Source organism: Delphinapterus leucas, chromosome 4 (genome assembly GCF_059928025.1).
Source record: "Delphinapterus leucas isolate spDelLeu-1000000601 "Yukka" chromosome 4, BTC_Dleu_Yukka2, whole genome shotgun sequence".
In the NCBI taxonomy this organism is placed as follows: domain Eukaryota; kingdom Metazoa; phylum Chordata; class Mammalia; order Artiodactyla; family Monodontidae; genus Delphinapterus; species Delphinapterus leucas.
This window is the reverse complement of record NC_143132.1, coordinates 127,230,971-127,251,287: the sequence shown is the minus strand read 5'-3', so window position 1 is coordinate 127,251,287 and position 20,317 is coordinate 127,230,971. Positions and strand designations below refer to the sequence as shown.

The 20,317-nt window shown below is 34.3% G+C and overlaps 1 protein-coding gene across 7 annotated transcripts in view; it reads right to left on the bottom strand.

Annotated features, from left to right (window-relative positions):
* Nucleotides 1-20,317, bottom strand: part of XRN1 (5'-3' exoribonuclease 1) — a 101,151-nt gene that overhangs the window by 50,240 nt on the left and 30,594 nt on the right. For 4 of the 7 annotated variants that reach the window (XM_089911046.1, XM_089911047.1, XM_089911049.1 and 1 more), the window contains exons 16-25: nucleotides 17,397-17,566; nucleotides 16,075-16,195; nucleotides 15,877-15,975; nucleotides 14,508-14,711; nucleotides 11,640-11,743; nucleotides 9,107-9,238; nucleotides 6,216-6,378; nucleotides 5,327-5,440; nucleotides 2,904-3,002; nucleotides 365-480 (exon numbers count right to left, since the gene is read on the bottom strand). In XM_089911046.1, the coding sequence (XP_089767172.1) occupies nucleotides 365-480; nucleotides 2,904-3,002; nucleotides 5,327-5,440; nucleotides 6,216-6,378; nucleotides 9,107-9,238; nucleotides 11,640-11,743; nucleotides 14,508-14,711; nucleotides 15,877-15,975; nucleotides 16,075-16,195; nucleotides 17,397-17,566 (1,322 nt within the window). The remainder of the gene's footprint in view (nucleotides 1-364; nucleotides 481-2,903; nucleotides 3,003-5,326; nucleotides 5,441-6,215; nucleotides 6,379-9,106; nucleotides 9,239-11,639; nucleotides 11,744-14,507; nucleotides 14,712-15,876; nucleotides 15,976-16,074; nucleotides 16,196-17,396; nucleotides 17,567-20,317) is intronic. The other 3 variants (XM_022582667.3, XM_022582670.3, XM_089911050.1) reach the window with 2 other exon arrangements.

Below are 20,317 nucleotides of genomic sequence, written 5' to 3'. Positions count from 1 at the left end.
TGGAAAAACTAGAGGAAAGGCTTCAAAACCCAAGTCAACAAAGCATACAAATAGATTATGTAATTGAGAGGAGAATGAAATAAGGAAATGTAGGGAAATATATAATTGAGATTCACACACACCATCTGATACCTTTTTTCAAGGTTCAATTTGTTAGCTGCTAAAAATAAGAACTGTCTTTCCAACCACCTAAAGCATGTGCCATTTAGATAAAAGATCACCATCAGAGGAATCTATGCATAATTTTTAAAGAAAATTCAGAGCAATTAATAAGAGAAAATAAATACTGAAATATTAACCATTTTATCTTTATTATTTAATTTTTTTCTGCCACTTTAAGTAAATTTCTCTAACATAAACTTACTTTCTCCTAGATCCTCTTCCAATAAAAATACTTCCTGTAAACCTTGAAACAAGGTATCCACTCACTCCAAGGCGACTGGCCAACACATATCCTGGGTTGTACTTTATAGAATATTTCTTTAAATATAAAAACAAAAAGGTCAATTATGGAAACACAAAGCATTAAAGCAGCATTTCTTTACCTTTAAAATCTGGAGATAAGGCATCACTAACATTTTGGATTGTGGCAATGTAAGGATTCTCAAAAGTAAGTGACCTATTACCCCCCACCCTGCTTTTTGTTAAAGGATTTATAGGAAGAATATTTCTGCTCCTCTCTCTCCTTAAAGAACAGAATTCCCAAGGATGAATGAAAGGGGGAGGAAACATACAGTTTGTGAAACTGCCTCAAGAAATAAACTCTACAGTAAGTATTAAACGGCAAACTCTGTAGGCAAGAACGATTTTTAAAAAATTAATTTTCATGTTCTAAGAAGGACCTGGTAAAATACCTGGGAAAAACTGAGGTCTTGGTAATTATTACATTGAATTAAAACATGAGTATGTCATCAAAATAGTTGCTACTGAGCAAAACTGAGTGTCCTTCATATATAGATTTAAGTAATATTTGTTTCCCCGAATCATTTATCATATGAAAATAAGTATGAATAGGCTCATAATTAATACATTGTTAATATAATTCAGTCAATGAAATGTAACCTTTATTTGTGCACTTACGGGAAGAAACTATGAAGACAGTCAAATTAAAAAAAAAATTACCAGATCATACAATTTTTAACCAGGAAGTAAATTACTCACAAATCCAGTACCAACTATGGTAAGCTACCATATACTCCTAACATTATGTATGTAATAATAATAATACATACTTATTTTATATGGATTTCATATACTATGTTCATGTAAATGAATATATAAATATAATAAATATACTATATTTAATAAATTATACAAATATTTTATATTCTTATTTCATGGGAATGTAAGGATATTTTATCATCAGCAAACAAAATTTACAGAGAATGGTAAGGAATTATTTTCCACCATTATTTTTTTAATGATCATGTCTACAATGACCCCTAAATGGATAAATTTTTTTAGTGGCCTGGTACATAAAGTCACTATTAAAATACATTAATATGCTAGTAAAGAATGCAACACAATCAAAACTATTATCAGATATAGAAATAATTTCAGAATATAAAGGAAGAATTAAGGCAATAGTTCTCTATCACAGGTAGTACCACTTTTCTAATAAGTATCTGAAAATGTGTTGAGGCACATTCAGTTACAATAATTGACACAGGTTAAGAACACTTAGTGTCCAGGCACCAAGATGCCAATTGTCTTGCCATATACAGGGCAGTCCTATTTAACACACAGTAGTCCTGCTCAAAATACAATTACTACTCCTTTTGAAAAATATTGGATTATGGTATAGTTAAAGTTAATTAAATCACCACAAATACCCTAGAAATTATAAAATAAAAAGTAGAGAAAGAAGGCTTGAGTAAAAGATAAAGAAAATACGTAAAGAGAAAGAAAGTATACTGGAGAAGGCATGCCTAGCAACACTGTACCTTTAGAATTGGGTAGGCTCTGTCAGATCTAAAAAAAGCCAGGGATGAAGCAACAAGTTCTTCTGCCTCCACTGACTCCCAAACAGAGTTCCAGCTTCTTCATCTAAAGGGACACTCTCCGGATTTCCTGACTATGCCTTCTGAATTATTTCTCCAAAAGAGACCTGATGGCAAGATTTTAGGGACTTCTCTGCTTTCCATAAAGGTTCCTCACGGGTATGCTGATGCCTAATGCCTTAAACTCATTTCACAGGAAACGAAGTTTTAGATTTTTACTACTAGCAAAAATAAAATATAAGTAGCAACGTCTGGCTGAATGTGAATTAATTTCAGTCAAGTTAATTATCTAATCAATCAATAAAAACAAATGATAGATATCGGGATTATCCCCTTACTTTAACAGAGAAAAATAAAAGGGTGCCATGAACTTAAGTGCAGTTTCCCAATTTTCTCTAGGGACTGTTCATCTTTAGCTGAGTAGAGACATATAACCTTTGCAAGAAGGTCATTTGTTACTTGTAACTAAAAATGCAGACCTTGATTAATTATGAAAGGTTTAAAAAAACCCAAGTCTATTCCCAGAGGGTATGCTAATCAATGTGCCACTGGGAATTCCCTGGCAGTCCACTGGTTAGGACTCCGGGCTCTCACTCCTGAGGGACTGGGTTCAATCCTTGGTCATGGAACTAAGATCCCACAAGCCACACTACCAACAACCATTAACAACAACCATTATAGATTAATAGTGGGATCTCAGCAGTTTTTTCCCCCAAAGATTTGCATGAAGTTTTGAGCACAGATTCCACTTATTTTTAACTAATACTAGATGCAACTGTGAAAGAATTTAATCAGTGTTAAATAAAATATTTGCAATAATTCAAAGGAGGTACCAAAAATATCTTTCTAACATTTTTAAAGGTAATCAATTCTAAATTAAACCACATGGACTATAGTACTCACATGCTGGTTTTGTATTAAAGCATCAAGATTGGGTTCACATGGAATACTGAAAACCACACGAATCCTGCCTTCTGTAATCACATCCCCTGAATCCTGAACCTTGGAGGGAAAAAAAAAAAAAAAAAATCACAGTATGTTTTAGTCTCTTTCACTACATTTTATTTACTTTTCTACTTATTTGAGTAGTGTTTAGTATTTCTGAAATACAGTAAGACAATAAAAGTAGATAGTGGAAATTTTCTTCGAATTTGTAAGTGGATGTGCTTATAAATTTGAGTCATTGTACCTTGCTTTAACCAGTTGTTAACCAGCCTTTTAAAAAAAATTAACTTTAATTTGCAAATAATTTCAAACTACCAAAAAGTTGCAAAAATAAAACAAGTCAAAGAACATTTACCCAGATTCACCTATTATCGACATTTAACTCCATTTAACATTTGTGCTCTATGTGTGTATTTACATACACATAATTATTTTTTGAAACTTTCTGAGGGCATATTATATATATCATGTCCATTATCCCTAAATACTTTGGTGAATATTTCCTAAGAAGAAGGATATTTTGTTATATTACCACAGTACAGTTATTAAATACATAAATTTACGACACAATACTTTTATCTAATCCACTGTCCATACACCAGTTTTGTCAGTTGACCTAAAAGTGACCTGTATTTATAGAAAACTCTTTACTCCCTCTACTACAGGATCAGGCTAGGATCAGATATTGTATTTAGTTGTCATATCTCTTTAGCCTCTTTTAATATATCCAGAGCCTTTGTCTTTCACACACTGACATTTTGAAGAATATAGTTCATTCCTCCCTCTCTACCCTGACTTTTTTTTTTTTTTTTTTTGCGATACGCGGGCCTCTTACTGTTGTGGCCTCTCCCGTTGCGGAGCACAGGCTCCGGATGCGCAGGCTCAGCAGCCATGGCTCACGGGCCCAGCCGCTCCGCGGCACGTGGGATCCTCCCGGACCGGGGCACAAACCCGTGTCCCCTGCATTGGCAAGCGGGCTCTCAACCACTGCGCCACCAGGGAAGCCCCCTACCCTGACTTTTTAAAAACATTTCTACATTTGGGATTTGTCTAGTGTTTCTCGTGGTTAGGTTAATGTTATATATCCTCAGCCAGAATAGTGCACAGAGGATGTGTCCTTTGTAGAGTACCCCATCTGGAGGTACATGATGTTCATCTGTTCCTCACTATTATATTAATTTTGATCATACAATCAAGATGTTGCTAAATTTCTTTACTGTACAATTATAGTTTTTTGTTTTCCTTGCAACTAAATAAACAATCTGTGGGGAGACACTTTCTAAGACCATGAAAATATCTTGCTCCTGATCAAAAATTCCCCTTAGATTTAGCTTCCAATGATGATTGTTGCCTGATTCAATCTGAATCATTATGCTTGTTAAATGATGGTTTTCCAACTCCCTCATTCCCTCCACAATTATCCCTGACATGATAATATAGGCAAAAGTCTTTCCTTTCTTCATTTATTTACCTATTTATTATCACTATGGAATCACGCATTCCTATTCCCCGCCCCTGATGGTTTATAATTCAATATGTACTCGATTACTTTGGTACTTAAACAGTCCCAGATTTGGCCGGTAGGAGCCTCTTCAACCTGCTACCTGTGTTTGTCATATGCTCACATCATTCTTGTGAGTACCTCCTTGCTTTCCCGCATAACTAGTAGTTCTAGGCTCATCGTGTACTTATTCTGCCTCAGCCCTGTAATCAGCCTTCTCTGAGAAGGCCAGTTCCTTTTTGTGGGATATGGTGTTAGAGATCAAGATCAGAGTGTTACATGCTACCAGGGTATCTTTGCTTCCAATCCTTATGAGCAAATAGGGCTAGAAAATATATGTACGTATAGGCACATATGCATTCATATATCTACAAACATACATAAATATACCCATATACATGTGCCTATATACATACACATACACACGTGTAAAGTATTTTAGCAATCATGAGTTCACATTAATACCTCCAATTCTAATCTGTCCCCACAGGTCCTTTCTTGCATTCTCCTGTTCTACACTTACAAGTACCTTTTCCCATGTGAGAGCTGGAGTTCCCCAAAACATCAACACATTTATCAATTCATCAGCCCAATAATACATTGAAAATAATTTCAGAATTGCTTCATCCATACTACAATAAATAAACCTATGAAAAAAGAGATTAGAACCTGAATTCTTCTTCCACCACCTCCTGATCTCAGTGTGCTCAACACTAAAGATATATAGCCAAATATTGCGTTTAGAAATTAGATGAATGAACTCTTTCTTTTTTCCCCTTCAGTATTACATTTTATTTTATGCCTAAATGAAGAGAAGTTAAATAACTGTATTAACTTGAAACCATAAAGAAATTTAATAGTAATAATAACAGGTACTAACTTCTCCAGTGCATCCATAATAGGGTGTTCCCAGCATAAAGACCATACTTCTAGGAGGAAACAAGTCATCCAATGTTTTAATATTGGAGAAACGGGAGTCAAAAGCTCGGATGTCCTATGTAGAATGAAATATAAAAGTGATTCGTTACAGTCAAAATTTCTATAGACTGCATATCAAGATTTTTTCCTATGGGATTATGACTATGCTGTCTACAAATGTCAAATGTAAAGATTTTCTACATAACAATACCAGAATCTAAAATTTATTATCTCCTTATATGCCAGACACTCTTCTAGGTACTTTACACATTTATTAGTTCATTTCCTGAAGTTCATTTCATTAGTTCATTTCATTAGTGAACTTCACTAATGAAGTTCATTAGTTCATTTCATTTTCTTCATATCCTGAAGACAACCCTCTGTGGCAGAGACCATTACTAGCCCCACTTTATAGATGAGGAAACTAAAGCACAGAAAGGTGATCTTGCCCAAGGTCATATGGCTAAGAAGTCAACTCAGTCAGTACTCTTAATCACTATGCTATACTGCTTCCCCCAAATTACATGATCACTACATGCATTTAAAAAAATTTGCCCCCTTACAACATCTAAGATCACGAACACAAAAGCAAATGCTTTTTGTATTTACTAATTTATTTAAAGCAAACTTTTTGTGAGAATAATAAATAAATACAAAAGAAGTTTCCTAACCATGCACAGAATGAGTGTCTGAGCATGTTATACTCCTTTTAAACACTACAGTATTTTGCAAATTACATTAAATAATAATATCTACTATATATTGCTGCATATTAATATGATACAGTGTTTTCTTTATACAGTGTGCAACAGTGTACGTTAAGATAGAATTGAGACCTGAAGGAGACTTACTTGGACAATAGTTTGATAAACAAATGGAAGAACTTGTTTTGACCACTGTTTCTCTAGACGGACTTCACCATTTTGATTTACTTGATATTTACGACCTGTGAGTAACTGACCATATACAACTGCAGATGTTTCATTTATTATTATTCCTTTTCTTCTCAGGTAGCTCAAAGAAAAAATAAAAAATAAATATAGATGTGTATGAGTGTGCATATATTCTAAGATGATAACCATCATTCAAACTACCAACTCATAATCAAATGCTTAAATAAACTTTAAATAAATATGCTAGCAGTTCTGAGTACCTAACTTAAGACTTTTTGCATTATCCTGTGGCTAACTTTCCCAAAGTCTGTAAGATTAAATAAGAACTCACAGAGTTATAAGAAACTCCTGTGTTTCATACCCACTAGGCTGGCTATAACAAAAAACTGAAAACAAGAAGTGCTGTGGGACCTCCCTGGTGGCGCAGTGGTTAAGAATCAGCCTGCCAGTGCTGGGGACACGGGTTCAAGCCCTGGTCTGGGAAGATCCCACATGCTGTGGAGCAACTAAGCCCCTGTGCCACAACTACTGAGCCTGTGCTCTAGAGCCCGTGAGCCACAACTATTGAGCCCGTGTGCCACAACTACTGAAGCCTGTGCGCCTAGAGCCCATGCTCTGCACCAAGAGAAGCCACCACAATGAGAAGCCCGTGCATTGCAACGAAGAGTGGCCTCCACTCGCCACAACTAGAGAAAGCCCACGTATAGCAACGAAGACCCAACGCAGCCAAAAAAAAGAAAAAAAAAAAAAAAAGGGCTGGAAAGGATGTGGAGAGACTGGAACACTTGTATACTGCTGATGGGGATGTAAAACAGTGCAGCCACTGCGGAAAACAGTTTCACAGTTCCTCAAAAAGTGAAACAGAGAACTGCCAAACAGCCTGGCAATTCCACTCCTAAGTATGTAACCAAAGAACTGGAAACAAGTAATCAAACAAATATTTATAGGCCTATGCTCATAACAGCACTATTCACAATAGCAAAAAGGTGGAAAGAAGCCATATGTCCAACAGATGAATGCATAAACAAAAGGTGGTATATCCATACAATGAAATATTTGGCCATAAAAAGAAACAAGTATTGACATATACTACAATGTGTATGAACCCCCTAAACATGCTAAGTGAAAGAAGCCAGACACAAAAGGTCACATATTATGTGACTCTATTTATATGAAATATCCAGAATAGGTAAATCCAGAAAGACAGAAAATAGAGATTGACAGGGAGGGGCATTCAGTAGGCCTTTTCAGTCTCAAGTAGAGGTTGGCAAACTATGGTAACGGGCTAAATCCAGACTGCCTCCTATTCTTATAAATAAAATTTACTGGAACACAGTCAATCATTTATTTAATATCTATGGCTGCTTTTGTGATATAACAACAGAGTTGAGAAGTTGTGACAAAAACTGTAAAGTCTACAAAGCCTAAAGTATTTACTATTTGGCCTTTACAGAAAAAGTGTGCTGATTCCTGATATGAAGATGCAATCATTCTTCACGTGAGGGATATTTTCTTGTCTCCTTTCCATTTCCTCTTTCTAGAATTCCTCTCAGCTACATTTCAGAAATTCTGACTACATTATTTTCATCTCTTTGTGTACTATGTGCTGAAGGAATTCCTCAGCTTGATCTTTTAGCCCACTGATTCAGTTTTCAGTATGCCCATATTACTATTCAGACCATCTACTGAGCTCATTATAGAAATCATAATTTTATTTTCATATGTGTTTATAAAAAATATATGTATTATATAATATACGCTATATATAGTTACATAGTATATAGTTAAATAACATTATTATATATACATATATTTTATATAGCAAAATTAAAATTATGGTGAAAAAACCAGATATGTTCCCTACCCTTATGGAGCCTACTATCTATGAAAAGAGTCTTAAAGTAACCACATTCATAAATTTATTATTATGATTCTATTTATGTGCTATAAAAGAAAATTCAGAATGATGTGAGCTATGACAGGGGTATCTAACTTACACTATTGGGAGGCCAAAAATGCTCTTCTCCCCCTGACAGCTGTGTTCATCTCCTTTTATGTTGGATAGCTTTTCATGGCCTTTTAACATATTTCCTGTTTAATCATCTTTGAATAAGGATATTATGGCCTGGTATTAGCTCCTATAATTGTAGAAGAGGTGTCTCCTTGAGTTCCCATTTATCAATGGATGCTACTACAGTATGAACAGGAGGGCTGACGGATATACATTTATAACACCATTTCACGTGCCACTGCCAGCTTCTATTATTCTGTTTTGGTTTAGGGAATTCTAGTGTTTGGATGAAAAAGGAGAGGTACTGTTAGGGTGGGATCATGGGACACAAAGCACCCTGAAAATTAGCATTCCAAGGAGGGTTAGCTTCTTCTTTACTTAGTTGGTATAGACCTTGCATTTCTGAATTCAGAGCATAAGGGGCTTGGGCGTAGGGAGGAGGGGAGTAGGGAGGAGGGAAGGGTGAAGAACAAAGGAGAGTATGCCCTCCTATTTTTATTAGTTACATGTGGCCAAGAAATTCAATGGCCTTATGGTTAGTGAAATTAACTCTCAAATTCAGGCAACTTATGAACTGTGTATTTCTAGTGTAAGTGATTAAGTCTTTTCTTTTTTTTTTGTACATCATGAAGTATTTTAGTGACAAACTGGGCAAGGCTCTAACTGCTGCTAACCAGATTTTATTTTAAATTAGAACTCATTACTTTTTTAGACCATAAAATGAAGATGCAGTCAGTATTCAGAGTAATCACACTAAGTGGAAAATAAGTTAAAAAATAAGTACATTAGACCACCACATTCTAGTTCAATGACATTAAATACTATTTATGACACTCACTATTCTGAAATTCCTTGTACTTCTTTTGTCCAGTTAGATTGTTCTTTGTCTCCAAGATGGACCACTTTAGAGGGTGGTGCAGTTCTTCCCAAATAAAGTTTCTGTGTTCCTGCAGGTTCTTCCAAGTAAAACCTTAAAAATTAAAATTATAGTACCCGCAAATTTGTGGTTTAATATAGAGTTGTAGTAGTGTGAGTCTTCAAAGTGAAAAGATTTCTACATGGTATAATGGCAAAAAACCAAAAGCCTCCTTTTTTAAAATTGTAATATGAATTTCAGAACAAACACTTGTAAAAAATTTTAATCAAAATTTAAAACAAATTACAATTCTTTCTCTATAAGAAATTAAACTAAATACATAATAAAAATATAAATTTTTAAAGAATTAATACTCTCAAATTCAATAAAGTAGTTTTTTTTTTTTTTTTTTTTTTTTGGCGGTACATGGGCCTCTCACTGTTGTGGCCTCTCCCGTTGAGGAGCACAGGCTCCGGACGCGCAGGCTCAGCGGCCGTGGTTCACGGGCCCAGCCGCTCCGCGGCACGTGGGATCTTCCCGGACCGAGGCATGAACCCGTGTCCCCTGCATCGGCAGGCGGACTCTCAACCACTGCGCCACCAGGGAAACCTCAATAAAGTAGTTTTGCTAAAAAAGTTTAACTTGATTCTAATCAAGCCACTATACCTAACTCCCAGTTTACAGGAAATATGTGGGATGGAGGACCAACTTAAATGACACTAAGAGGAAACAACTAGGTAAATTCAGAATTCTAAAAAATAACTGGCTTGGACTTTAAGAAAAAAGGCAGGGAAGTAAGTTTAGCCAGATCCTAGGATATAAAATCAACATACAGAAATCAATTATATTTCTATATACTAGCTGGGGAAACTGAAATTGAAAACATAATACTATCTATAGTTGCTCCAAAAATTTTTAAATACTTAGGTAGGTATAAATCTAACAAAACATATATAGGTTCAGTATGCTGAGGAAACAAAATAGTGATAAAAGAAATCAAAGATTAAAATAAATGGAGAGATAAATGGATCTTCATTTATCCATTTGGATCAGAAGACTCAACATAGTAAAGATGTCAAATCTCCACAAATTATAAGTTTAGTACAATTCCTATCAAAATTTCTCAAAGATTTTTATAAATATAAAAAAATTTATTCTAAACTATATATAGAAAGGCAGAGGACCAAAAATAGTTAAAACAATTTTGAAAAAAAAAAAAGTAAGGAATCGCTCTACCTAAGTAAGACTTACTACATAGCTACAGTAACAAGACAATGTGGTGTAGGCATAAAAAATAGACATAGAGACAAATGCAACAAAACAGAGAACCCACAAGTAGGCCCATACAAATATGCTCAACTTATTTTTGACATAGGTGTAAAAGCAAACTAATGGAGGAAGGAGAGTTTTTTCAACAAATAGTACTTGAGTTAATTCAATATTCATAGGTAAACATATGAAACTTGACCCAAACCTCATACCTTATATAAAAATTAATTCAAAGTGGATCATGGATTTAAATGTAAAAGGAGAAGGTAAAACTATAAAACTTTTTGGAGAAAATCTTCTTTGGGACCTAGGGCTAGGTCAAGAGTTCTTAGACCAAAAGCATGATCCATAAAACTAAAAACTGATAACTGGACTTCATCAAAAAGGCAGGGGAACTGAATTTTGATGATTAAAAAAGAATGTTCAATACCAGTTCATACTGGTACTGACTTCTCATCAACAAAATTACGCAACAAAACACAACTGAGATACGTTTGCAGAGACCTAAGGAAAAAGGATTAGGCCTCTAACTCTAAACCTATGAAAACAACAAAAAAAACCTTTTGGATATGTAATAATTCAGAAAACATTAACATCCTCACATTTTCTCTGAAAAAAAAATTACTTTAGAAAGTTCTAGACATGAAAAATAACAAAAGAACAAGATATCAGACCAAGTAAAAGATGACAAAGAATAGCTTGTCTAAATAATCACTGATAAAATGATTGTGAACTTGAATAAAATGTTAAGAAATTATTTTTAGAATAGAAGATACGTGTTTTTTAATATATTATTTAAATGAAACCTGGGAAAGGCATGGAAAAGGTAAGGTTACATATGCTATTTATTCTTGTCAGAAAGAAATATATTTGCTAATTTATATAATGATAAGTGGTAGAAAAGAATTAGGATATAGAACTTCCAAGCTATTGAAAGGAAAAGAAGGCAAAAGAGAAAAAATAATATATGCATCTAAAATATGCATCTCAACATTATAAAGCAACTATACTCCAATAAAATTTAATTTAAAAAATAAAATAAAATACTAATAAAAAATATGCATCTCAAGGTATGTACAATAAACTGTCAATAGTGGTTGAACCTGGAGTGGTATGATTAGAGGACTTTCATTTTCACTATAGAGTGTAAATATTTTACAAATATTATATCAGTTAAAATGTATGAATAAAAGCCAACAAATAGCAAAGCACATATAAACTTTAAAAATTATAAATAAAATCTTACTTAGTTTCTCCATCTGATACACCAACAACTCTAGCTTCTTCAAGATGAGGCCAATTAACAAAGAGAGACTTCCCAAGCACTGATGAAGCTATATTTTCTACACTCTTAAAGTAAAAACAGAAAAGTTCATTCATGTTTTAGGTCCAAGAGAGAATTTTACAGAGGCGAAATTAAATAATTAAAACTGGCTTGTGTTTATAACAGTGTATTTAAAATCTATAAAAACCATGCCTTAATAATTAAAACAGATATAAAATATTATTTGATGGCTCAGGCCAATTATTCCCTATTAGTAACTGCTCTTCTCAGCTTTATTCCCACTTAATTATTCCATCCACTTGAATTCAGTTTTAAAATTTCTCTTCTCTAAGTTGTGCCTTTATTGCCAACTACTCTCTGTCTTTCTAGTACATTTTCCAGGATTTCTGTTCTTTTAGATTTTTGTTTTTTTCCCTTTCCTTTAAGTTTATTTATTTATTTTTGTTAAAAAAATTTTTTTGGCCACGCCACGCAGCATGCAGGATCTTAGTTCCCTGACCAGGGATTGAACCCTAGCCCCCTGCAGTGGAAGCGTGCAGTCTTAACCACTGGACCACCAGAGAAGTCCTCCTTCTTAAAAAAAAAGTTTTTTTCAGTTGTTTTTACTTATCTGCCTTTCTTTATTCTTTAATTTATTATGAATCTGTGTAAGTTTACCAACTTCCCCTTCCCCTCTGCCAATCTCTTCTTATTAGAAGGGAACTATGACCAACTTAAAAGTAATTTTCTGCAGTATAAACATCTCAACACTAGGAAGCTTGCCTCCTCATTTTTTCAACAGCACTGGCAGTTATTAGTGAAGGATGGCCCACTGATTTTAATCCTAAATGAAATTACTTGGCGAGAAAACAGGTTTCAGTAAAATCAAACAGAAGAACACTGACCTATAATGTGAGTATTACTGTTCACAATAATAGCCAACATTAGTAGAAATAATGTTCAGCAAGAAATCTAGGTTCTTAGTTCTGCTGCTAACTAGCTGAGTGAATGTCCCTTTTCCAATCTCCATTTAAGTTTTTTAAATTGTAAAATTAATGAGCTGGATTAGTTGCCTCACAAAATTCCATCCAGTTGTAAAATTCTATGATTCTATTATTCTCATGATTATCAGCTTATTTTTCTCATGGAAACTGAGAAAAGTGAAAAGAACAGCATAGATGTCTAGAAAAGGGCTACTATTATTTCATATCAAATAATCAGATAGCATAAAACAGAATCTAAAATATGTAATTCATTTCAGTTTGTGGCTGGTATAATTAAATAAGAACACTAGACTTATTTCAAGTTAGAAACTATGGGTCCAAAATTGGGTTCTGCCTTTCTTCAGCTATGGACTCTTAGGCAAATCCTTTAATCCCACTGAGTCTCAGTTTTCTTTTATGAGAAGAAGTTATAACATCTACCTCACAATATTTATTTAAGGATAAAATAATATACACAAAAGCTTTTTTAAACTATAAAACGCTGCACAGTTGGCCCTCTGTATCCATGGGTTCCACATCTGCAGATTAAACCAACTACTGATGGAGAATATTTAGAAAAAACTCCAGAAAGTTTCAACAAATGCTGGCAACTATTTACATAGCATTTGCATTGTATTTACAATTATTTATACTGTATTAAGTATTATAAGTAAAAGAGATGATCTAAAGTATAAGGCAGGATGTGTGTAGGTCATATGCAAATATTACACCATTTTATATAAGAGACTTGAGCATCCACAGATTTTGGTATCAGTGGGGAGTCCTGGAACCAATGCCCCATGGATACTGAGGGACAACTGTATAAATATTCTGTATGAAATAATACCTTAAGTAAAAATTCTTAAAAGGAAACATTATTATTATTATTACTGTTGGTAAGACAACAACTTTGTGGTAGAAACTGAAGTTGAAATATAAATTTTGATTCACATTTTTTCTTTTCATTATGCTTAATCATTATTAGCAAATACTTCTTTAACAAATAGAGATGACTATTTTTAGACTTTTGGGGGTAACTTTTTATTTTATTTACTATATTTAGACATCTCTTACAGTGAACATATAAAAGAATAACTATTCTGATAAATAAAACAAGTTTCAACATTAGAACTAGGCTCCCTTAATTATCCTTTTCCCTTCTTTCCTAGATTAATCCTTTCCCGTAAGCCCTAGAGGCAATCCACTTCACATCCTTTCCCTCTACAGTGCCTTTAAGAGCTCCTTTCTTCTTTAGCTCTACCTCTCTTCTTTTGTACGGATTTGCTAAATGAGCTGCCTCTTCTTTACCTACAGTTATGTTTCTAACCCTCTTTTCAATAATAAACTTCTTAACCAAGGGCTTAAGACTTGCTACCTCGACTTCCCACCTAACGAGTCCCTGATTAGTACTTAGGAATTGGACTTCTGCCTCCAACAACCTATGGGAATGGAATCCTCAAAGTCCAGTAATGATGCCCAAAGGACAAACTCACAGACCTTATTTTAGTTTTCACTTTTCTTGAACTGTATGTACCATCTACTCCATGCTTCTGTGACACTACTAAACATGGAAATTATTCTCTTTCTTCTCTGAACACTATGTAACTTTTACTGGTTCCTTTTCCACCCTTTCCACCCATGGGTACTTCCTCATGCTGGGACCTTGAACCCTGAGAATCCCCTTTCTTCAAGGAAATGAGCCCCGAGGCCCCAGCCATCACTTCCTTGCTAATGCCCTACATATCCCTATTGTCTTACAAGCTCTAGCTCCAGGTATTCAACTGTGTATAAGTTGCCTTTCTTTTTTAATTAATTAAATTATTTATTTATTTTTTCATTTATTTTTTTCGGTACGCGGGCCTCTCACTTTTGTGGCCTCTCCCGTTGCGGAGCACAGGCTCCGGACGCGCAGGCTCAGCGGCCATGGCTCACGGGCCCAGCCGCTCCGCGGCATGTGGGATCTTCCCGGACCGGGGCACGAACCCGCGTCCCCTGCATCGGCAGGCGGACTCTCAACCACTGCGCCACCAGGGAAGCCCATAAGTTGCCTTTCTTGACTGAAGTTTTTCATCTGAACCACAGAACACAAAAAACAATTTGACTATGTATTTCCCCAATTCTTCCAAGGATGGTACATAACTAGTACCATTCTAAATGCACAAAAGGTAAATTAATCTATTATAAACGAATGGATGACTTAGGGCAAGAGGGCTTAAAACTCTTGTGGAACTCTGTTGAGAAAGGCTGAAAGGGCGGCTCCAGTTAAATGTCCTAGCACCAACTTAAAATTCTATTACTGATAATTAATCCCCTCAAGCCAGTGCCTCTCCCATTTTAACTTCTTTATTCCAATAAACAGTAATTGTTTTTCAGTTAATTAGTCTGATATCTAAGAGTGATTCATATTTAATATTTTCTTTTTCTTTTCATCCCCTATTTTTGAACAAATGATGAAACTTGTGAATTTTATTTAGTCCTGTTCATCTAGATCTATTACCACTCCCACAGTTTATGTCCTTATTGTCTAAGGCTTCTATAACTACAACCTCAACTTGCAGGCTTTTCCATTTTTTTGTATGCACTTTAGTCTACTATATTGCCACCAAATTAATCTTTATGAAAATACCAATTTCAAGATAACAGTCATGAAAAATAAGTCCAAACTCCTTAGCCTGGTATTCAAGGTCCTCCATAATCTGGCCTCAATCTGTTTTTTCAACCTTATTGTCTACTATTTCCCAATACAAGTCCTCTGATTCAGTCAGGTTTATCTATTCCTTCTCCTCAAATACATCACATCTACTCTAAAAAAAAAAAAAAATTCAGACATACAAAAAGGTTAAAAGAAATAAGATAATGTATCACATTTATTTTTTACTATAACTCCCAGCTCATGTTATTCTTTTCAACTGGAATACCTTTCCCCTCCTTTTTCCTCTTTGTGATAATCTTTCTTTTAGCACCCAGCTCAAGCCTATTTTCATTTACAGATCTGTACTTAATCTTTAGCTCACACAGCTCATCTCCTCTTCAAATTCCTACAGCATTTTTTTTTGCTCATTATGTCACAATTATATATGTCCTTTAATTTGTGTAAATGTTTCTTTACTTTATCCTTATTTCCTGTGAACTTCTGGAGTTACTACATGTTATACCACTTTGGAAAACACGTTGCAGCTAAAACAGTTTTATGCATAATAAGCACCTAAGAAATATATAATGAAGAAAATACTTACAAGTTCATCTGATTCTGCATTCACTAATATTTCCAACATCATGTTTTCTCCACGACTGCTTTGCTGGAATACTTGAACCCCACTTTTCTTCAAAAAAAACTTTAAAAGAAGTCATAGAATTTAATTTTAATTTTTTCTCCATAATCACTTCACATTCAGTAAAGTGAAAAAATTTTATGAAAATAAACAGCCACTGACTTTGTGTTTGATGTGTTTCAAAGTAGGAAATCCACAGAAATATAATGCCTTTTGGTCAACCCTGGTTATTTTGTTTTTGCTTATGTCTACACGCCAAGCATCTAATGATATTATTCTATACCTAGAAAATAAATGGAGGCATTTAATTTAAAATTCATACATTACAAGCAATCACAGGTTTTCAGCATTCCCTTCAGTATTTTGCCAGAGTCCTCCTTGCTTTTAACAGGAGAATTAACAATTCGTCCTTTAAGAGAAAGAAAATATAGAGCAGCAGATTCTTCCTTGGTATTGATCCAGACACAACCATGCCTGTAAGATACTGAGTGGACGTCCTCCCCATTAATTTAAAAAATATATATAATATATAAAAAATATAATATAAAATATATAAATTATATATGTATATATACATGATTTTTATACTAAAGGAACATACAAAACGTACTACAAATCTCTATATCGTCCATGTTCCAAAACCCAGAATGGAAAATAAACATTTTATAATGTCTATTTCATCTTTCTCTTTGCTTTAACAAAAGGAAAAATCATAACTGAGAAACGTTTATCTGCAACACAACTGCCATCTAGATATTATTTGCAGAGAAGATGAGAGAAGAGAAAAAACAAGGAAGACATCTTAATGAAGAAGAGAAAGTAGAAATAGGTTTGAGGCAAGAAACAGAGGAGCTCTTTTTTTTTTTTTTTTTGCGGTATGCGGGCCTCTCACTGTTGTGGCCTCTCCCGTTGCGGAGCAGAGGCTCCGGACGCGCAGGCTCAGCGGCCATGGCTCACGGGCCCAGCCGCTCCGCGGCATGTGGGATCTTCCCAGACCGGGGCACGAACCCGTGTCCCCTGCATCGGCAGGTGGACTCTCAGTCACTGCGCCACCAGGGAAACCCCCAGAGGAGCTCTTTTATTTCTTGTTCTCCTTCTTTCCAGTTGGGTGGTTGGGGAGTATAAGAGGCAAAGTCATAGCATGTCAAATAATGCCGAGAGCAGACACTGGCAATGGAAACAAAAATTCATACAACTTCTTGAGGGACAGAACAGATATATACGGGGGTGGGACAACTTTAACAGAAGACGAAAACAGAGAAGCAGAATTGGACCAAAGCAGAGAACTACAGAAACAACTGTGTGAGAGAGAGAGAGAAAGAGAGAGATGTTATGATTCTTGGCAAGTTGAATGTAATTCATTATCAATTGACTACAACTGTCATAAATTATTTGTTAATTCTCCAAGTAGATATTCAAAAGCTTGCTTTTTTTTTTTTTTTTTTTGAGCTCTCTGTTGTTGAAAAATTACCAAACAACATTACCTTGCGCAGCATCGTCCTATGGCAGGGAACTTTTCTGGCCATGGAGAGGGGTACGTGAACTCTGTCTCGCTATCATACCAGCACATTAGGCACTCACTATGTTGGTTTCTTTTCCTCTCTTCTTTTTTCAGGGAGTGGTTGCATGTCTCCATGGCTTCCAACAATCGCTTCTGAATATAAAGATTGGAGAGAGGGGTTAAAAATACAAAAATTCTGTAATAATATTTTCCCTCAGAATACAGAATTACTATTTGTGTTCTTGAAAAACAAAAATCTTAACTAATACAATTCTTTTCCATTTCATTACATGAAAAACTGATGTGCTATTCTTGTTTCAAAGGGCCCTAGAATATTGCTTGTCACTACAAATTCCTCTGAAACTATCACTCCAACAGCAATCACTAACGTGTGGATAAAATCAGCAGAAAATCAAAATTTAAATATGAATTGATCGTAATTATAATTTATCTTAATTCACTGCTCATTGATCTCTTACTTGTACAATGGTATAGGTATGTTCATCTTTCCAATTATCTTTTGTATTTAACATAATTCCAATCAAATCACAATGGTTTAAAATACTTGTTTTTAAAGGACAAAATGATGTTAGTGTTCATATTCGAAGGATGAATGTGTGAGCTGCACAAAGTTACCAGGAACTTGTCTTACCAGATCCTATCACTTTTTATAAAACTACCTGTAAGTAAAACATTTAAGTATTGACACCACAAGAGACCCACAGACCAGAAGAACAAAACAGAGTTCAAAAACAAATCCAAATCTACGTCAAACATGGTATTTCAGATATTTAAATAATGCTTTTGTCATAACTAGCTATCCAGCTAGGAGAGAAAGCACATATACTTTCCAATATCATACCGTATACAAAAGCAAGTGTCAGAGTAATGAGACAACAAAAATAATGGGAAAAAATCTAGGAGATTATTGATAATTTGGAGTGAAAAACTCTTAAATAAGGCAGGAAAAAGCTGAACAGCTTTAAGGAAAAAGACATTTTTCAAGTAAAAGAAAATGTATGTGATAAAAGATGTCACAAAAAAATCAACAGGCAAATGCCACACTGGGGAAAAATATTCCTAATATAAAAAGAGTTGTTCAAAATCAAAAAAAGAAAATGAGGAAAAGGATATAAACAGACAATTTACAAAAGAGAAAATGCAAAAGACAAACGTACATCAAAATATACTTAAATTAGGAATCAGGGAAAAATAAATTTGAATGAATGGCATTCTTTATCATCAGTAGACTTTATCATCAAAATTAAATAAAGCAATAATATTCAGGACTAGAAAAGCAGAGAAGTAGGCACTTAAATATTGCTGGTGTAAATTAGACCAGTCTTCTTGAAAAAGAAGACTGGTAATATTCATTAAAACAAAAATACACATTCCCATTAACCAAGCATTCCTGCTTTGGGGATTCTACCTTACAAATATAAAATCTCTGATATATAAGAATGCATTAACAACAACAACAAAAAAGAATGCATTAACAAACAAACAAACAAAAAGAATACATAAACACACAAGTCCTTTTTTCATAGCATGTGTACAGTGGCAAAAAACATTAAGATTCATAAGAATTTGCAGAATTAGTATGGTGTGTTCCCATGTACCTTTCAATGATAACATCTTACAGCCACAGTACATCATCAAAACCAGGAAATTGACACTGGTACATCACTACTACAGATTTATTCGGATTTCACTAGTTTTTATATCTAAATTTTGTGTGTGTATACAGTACTATGGAATTTTTATCATATGTAGAGATTCATGTAACCACCACTAAAACTGGAATACAGAACTGTCACATCATCATCAAGAAACCCCTTCATGTTATCCCTTTATAGTCACACCCTATCCCCAACCCTAACCCCTAACAACCACTGACGTGTTTTATATTACAATAATTTTGTCATTTCAAAAATATTATATAAATGGAACTATATAAAACCTTCCAAGATTGACTTTTTCACTCAAATGAACTTTTTTCCATCCGTTGTTTATATCAATAGTTCTTTTTATTGCTGAGTAGTATGCCTTTATATGGATGTACTACAGTTTTTTTACTCACTCACTCATTGAAGGATGTTCGAATTTTTTCCAGTTTGGGGTTATCACAAATAAGTTGCTCTGAACATTAGTGTACAGGTTTTTTCAACATATATAGCCAGCTGTTTCAGCACCAATTGTTGAAAAGCTTTTTCTTTACCCATTGAATAGCTCTGATGTCTTAATTGAAAATTTATTAACTGGACAAGTATAGATCTATGTTTGGACTCAATTCTGTTCCACTGATCTGTCTATTGCCATGTAAGTAACATACTCCCTTGATTACTTTAGCTTCATGGTAAGTCATGAAATCAGAGAATGAAAGTCTTCCAGTATTGTTTTCCTTCCTATAGATTGCTTTGGCTACTCTAGATTCTCTGCAATTTCATAAAGACTTTAGGATTTCTGATTTCTACATAAAAATCTGCTGGCCTTTTCATTGGGATTATGTTGAATCCAAAGATCAATTTGGGAAGAGGGTACATCTTAACAATACTAAATCTTCTATTCCTTGAACATGGTATGTCCCTCCATTTATTTAGGTTTCTGTATCTCAACACTATTGTAGTACTCAGTGTGCATGCTGTTAAATTTGTAACTGTATTTTATATATCTTAATGCTATTGAAAGCAGAATAAAAATCTTTTTATTTAAAAAAATTTATATTTTCCAATTGTTTACTACCAGTATATAGAAACAATTGAATTTTGTATAGACTTTATATAGATTTTGTATAGATTTTCTGTGACCTTGCTAAATTTCCTTATTGATTAGAGTATCTTTTTGAAGACTGCTTAGAATTTTTAATATATGTAATAGTGCTATGTGCATATAAAAACAATTTTT